This window comes from Plectropomus leopardus, unplaced genomic scaffold (genome assembly GCF_008729295.1).
Source record: "Plectropomus leopardus isolate mb unplaced genomic scaffold, YSFRI_Pleo_2.0 unplaced_scaffold28225, whole genome shotgun sequence".
Classification (NCBI taxonomy): Eukaryota; Metazoa; Chordata; class Actinopteri; order Perciformes; family Serranidae; genus Plectropomus; species Plectropomus leopardus.
The window spans coordinates 1-4,562 of NW_024630741.1; the positions used below are offsets into that span (position 1 = coordinate 1).

The 4,562-nt window shown below is 41.0% G+C and overlaps 2 protein-coding genes across 2 annotated transcripts; both read left to right on the top strand.

Moving 5' to 3' along the window:
* The first annotated feature begins 25 nt into the window (after positions 1–25).
* On the top strand, positions 26–1,038 carry LOC121938021 (complement C5-like). Its single transcript, XM_042481312.1, has 3 exons — positions 26–138; positions 523–661; positions 760–1,038. Exons 1-3 carry the CDS (start codon positions 90–92, stop codon positions 908–910), a joined length of 339 nt encoding a protein of 112 aa, XP_042337246.1. The 5' UTR covers positions 26–89; the 3' UTR covers positions 911–1,038.
* Positions 1,039–2,051: 1,013 nt separating this feature from the next.
* LOC121938020 (centriolin-like) lies at positions 2,052–4,529 on the top strand (the record flags this gene model as incomplete). The annotated part of the gene is made up of 4 exons (XM_042481311.1): positions 2,052–2,079; positions 3,586–3,664; positions 3,754–3,860; positions 4,399–4,529. Coding segments are annotated over exons 2-4 (293 nt in total), but the record flags the coding sequence as incomplete, so codon positions are not given.
* Positions 4,530–4,562: the final 33 nt, after the last annotated feature.

The following is a 4,562-nucleotide window of genomic DNA, read 5'->3' on the forward strand; positions in this document are numbered from 1 at the left end:
GAATATAAAGAGTCCCTCTTCATTGTCCTGTTTGTGTCCCTGCAGCCTACAAAGTGACGGTGAAGTCTTTGGCAGCAGAAGGAGACTTTATGACCTACACAGCCTCCGTAGTTGAAGTCCTGAAGAACACAGACAAAGGTGAAAAAACTCAGATGTATAAATCGGAAACATCATCTGGTCAGCGGGACACTTTCACACCAGAAAATCAGCTGATCAGTAGATTCAGTCTGAAGCTTCATATCATCATGTTTTTCTCCTGCAGCTTCATGAACTCCCATAGTCAGTTTTTAGCGTCTCTCTGACGTCGTGTTTAGCAAATGATTTGTTAAAATGGTGAAAGAGCCACAAAAATAAGAAAAATAAGAAAATTAACTTAATTCATCATATTGAACATCCCGGCTGTAACATTACTGTGAGAAAAAAACAAGCAAAATCTGTTTCAAAATGATGATTGAAAATGAATGTTGTTGATGTCTCTAATCCTCGCCTTGTCTCATCGTCTCCTCTCTTCGTCTCCTGCAGAGTTCGAGGCGGTGAGTTCAGGTACGGAGGTGGAGCTGGTGAAGAAGGTCACCTGCAGCGCCGTCGACCTCCAGAACAACAAACAATACCTGGTGATGGGAGCCAAGGGGTCAGAGGTCACGCTCAGCCACGCCTTCAAGTCAGTGACTCCACCCAGTCGCTCACCTGTAGTTCTTCTTCTCTCTCACCTGTCCTTCTTCTTCGTGTGTCTCTGACCTCTAGTAATCCGTCCTGCAGGTATCGTCTTCCTCTGGACTCGGAGGCGCTGGTGGAGCTGTGGCCGACAGATTGTAGTTCTCCCGAGTGTTTGGACTACATTTCACATCTGGATGACTTTGCTCTGGACCTGCAGTTGGCCGGCTGCCCCGACGCATCGAGACGAAGATGAAGAAATATCTGTAAAATTTGTTAGCTCAAAGTTTTCATGTAAATGGACTGTATTTCTCCCTTTCCTAATAGTGTCCTACTGTGGAAATTTACCAATTAAAGTGAAATAAATTCCCTAATTGTAACTGACAGATCACACTGGGAACATTGAGAACATTGGGAACACTGGGAACACTGGGGACACTGGGGACACTGGCTCATTATATCCTGGCTGAGGCTCCATAACAAACCTGCATTAATATTTTTTACAATGGAAAAAATGATGAAAAATATTCTACTGCTACATAATGTTACCTTCAAACGGCAAATTTTATTACTTTCTAACTGTGAATTTTGGGAGTAACTTTTTTTATTTTGCATTTATGTATTTAAAATTCACCATCATTAATAAGTAATCAATGAATACAATATTATATTTAGTATGTTCAAAATGAAAAATTTCATTTTTAAGCTTAGTTTTGATATTATGATTAGTTAAACACAAAATATCTTTTAACTAGTCCAAAGAATAACCGAAGGTATACAGAAAGTATACTCGTTCATCACTCGTGTCTCATCTCATCTCATCTCATTTACTTTACCTATTTTAATTTATTTTTTGGCATTTTTTCTGTAAAGATTTTTGGCAGTTTTGAAAAACAAAAATTAAGACAAACGTTTTAGTTCAATTTTTGATAATTTCTAAAGAAAACATTTTGGCGGTTTATTTCTACTTATTTTAATTGAATTTAATATTTTAATTTAACTTATTCTATTTAGCTTTAGCTTTTTGTGATTTTAAAGAAATCATTTCTGTCTTTTTTCTTTTCTTTTTTTGTTAAAAAACTCTTTGGTGATCTTTGAAGGAAACATTTTGGCTTTTTTGTTTCTTTTTTGTGGTCTTAAAAGAAAATATTTTAGTTATTAATTTTTCTGTTAACATTTGTCAGTTTTTGAGAGTTTCAACTTCAACTTTTAAAAACATCAACGTTTTAAAAATCTAACTCATCTCTCATTAATGGCGGAGGAGGCTCGTGCATTTTTCCGTAAGTCACGTGGGAGGGAGCTTCACCCCTCTCCCCTCACAAATACACCACAGTCCCTAATCTTGTGTCAGATAGTGCGAAGTAGAAAAATCCGACTTTCTGAGGAGACCGTGAAGGCAGCATCCACCTGCAGCGCGTGCTCTCGGTAAGCAGCGCGTGCTCTCGGTAAAAACGGCTCCGTCGGCTTTTAACGGAAACTTGCGGTGAAACTTCGCGTGTTTAGGTCGAGTTGTTTTTTTTCTCTCCGGTTCGTCGACGTAAACTAACGACGGTTCACCGGGCTCGTGTCAGCCGGTTTCCATGGAGATCGAGGATTAACTAACTAACTAAGCGGGCTAACGGCTAACGCAGGTAAAGTTGCCGGTAACCGTCAGTTCGTGTCGGTCTCCGGGTTCGTCACTGGCAGCGGTGTCCGTTAAAGGAACTGCCGGTGAACTCGGGCTGAAGTTAGTTACGTTAAACCGGTTTGTGTTGCTATGGTGACCGAACGTTAACCGGGCTAAAGCTAACTGTCTGGTCAGTTTACAGACTAGCTCAAAGCTAACATCACCGCGGGTTTCTGGGTCAGAGGTCAGGTTAACCCCTGAAAGACGACGTCAGATCAGAGACCCGGTGAGGACACCCAGGTCCTCAGGGACAATTTAACCCTTTAAACCCACTGTGTTGTTAACCAGCATCAGTCCTAACCGCATCTCTAAGATAATCGCTCATTTCCAGAGCTTTAACCCTTTAAATGCGGTTTTTAAAACACGTCAATGTGATGTAACTGTACACATTAACACTTTCAGCTAAATCAGGGAGAGAAGCAGCTCCAGCAGAGCTGCAGGTTTCCGTCTGTGCTTCAATAAATACAGAAAAGACAGAATCTGACTGAAAAAACTCCAAACATCACCTGATAAAATTCTACAAACAAGAAAAATCTCAAATTTGTGCAAAACTGCAGCTCTAAAGTGATGAGATGATCAGAGCACAGTGATTATAATGCCGTTCAATCCCAAATCCTGAACCCCACCCCGAGTCCTGCACCAGTGTGTGCAGGTCTGCGGGGACAGCATCCAACACGGAGTTAAACATGGAAGGTCTGAAAGCTGGAGCACGTTATTATTTCTGTATTTATTTATGCTCTTATCTCTGTGGGAAAAGTATTTTACTGATTTATGATTTATTATTTTACAGTTTTTTTCCCACAAAACTTCAGCTTTTATCACAGAAACTGCAAAAACAACAGTATAGTTGGATTTCCATACAAATGCATTTATTTTCAGCGCTGTCTCGGGACATTTTCTTTTTTTGCTTTTTTTTCCTCATTTTCAGGTGTTTCAGTTCATAGAGAACCTTAACCCTTTAGGGCCCGCTTTAGTTTTACACACACTCACAAAATGTGCTTTTCAAAATCAAGCTCTAAAAAATATTATACATTAATATGAGTTTCTACTTCACTGAGTTTATTTTTTTAAACCAACATCATTCCTAATCATAAATATCATATAATCATTAGTTTTCAGAACTTTTAACCCTTGAAATGCCAGGTTTTTGTAAAGATGCCATGATGATTTTAGAGGGGAAAAAAAACACAAAAAAAGAAATTATTTTTAGTATGTGCCATGCTAAGTCATTTTTTTTGTGATTTCTCCATCCTGTTTGTCCTTAGCCTGTCCAGCAGTCTGGTCCAGAGATGGAGGAGCAGAGGGAGGCAGGAGGAGGTGCAGAGTCTCAGGAGAGAGGAGGAGGTAGAGGAGGAAACACTGACGTTTTAGCGTGACATTACTGACATGAAGACGACCCAGTTTTTAATCGCTCCTCGTGTTCCTCCCGTCAGGCGTGCGCTTCATCACGGAGGAGCTGCTGCTGAGGCTGACGGGCTGTCCGTCTCTGTCTCTGGTCCGGTCCCTGAATCTGTCCTCAGCTGGAGACAAACGGATCAAGGTCAGAAGAAACTCGCACTACGGGAAACACAGAAAGAAATCCGGCTGTTATCACTGATGACATTACTGCTGCTGCCACCACTCAAATTACATTTACTCGATTACTTTGCAATGACTGAGGTACTTTCTGTGAGGGAGGCCGGCTGGAGTCAGGTCATTTTGGACAGTTTTTGGTAGATTACCAGAAGAAAACCACCTTAAACTCTGAAGACTGCCGAGTCTTACGTTTAGTTGTTATGGATCTCTGCAGTGGTGGAATGTAACTAAGTACATTTACTCGAGTACTGCAGTTAAGTACAGTTTTAAGGTATTTGTACTTTACTGTGAGTATTCACAGTGTATTTTAGACTTATTGTAGGAGCTGAGCTGCAAATTCACTGATTACACTCAAATACATAATCTGGACTACATTTAGGACACATGCATCAACACACACACAGTTATCACAACAGGAAGAAGAAAAGAGACTAAAATGAGACAGTCACTCAGGGGTTAAATCAGTGTGTGTGTGTGTGTGTATGTATGTGTGTGTGTGTCAGTTCATCGAGAACCTTCACGGCTGTCAGCGGCTGCAGGTTTTAAACTTGAACAACAACTTGATCCGGAGGATGGAGAGACTGAACGCTCTGACTCAGCTGAGAGAGCTGCAGCTGAGTCACAACAACATCCAGTGAGACGCACGCGCGCGCACACACACACACAC

Bases quoted from the DNA above. Each gene is read 5' to 3' on its own strand.
- LOC121938021 (XM_042481312.1), top strand. From the start codon at position 90: ATGACCTACACAGCCTCCGTAGTTGAAGTCCTGAAGAACACAGACAAA. The intron at 139-522 runs GTGAAAAAACTC...CGTCTCCTGCAG, and splicing joins CCTGAAGAACACAGACAAAG to AGTTCGAGGCGGTGAGTTCA. The intron at 662-759 runs GTCAGTGACTCC...TCCGTCCTGCAG, and splicing joins ACGCTCAGCCACGCCTTCAA to GTATCGTCTTCCTCTGGACT.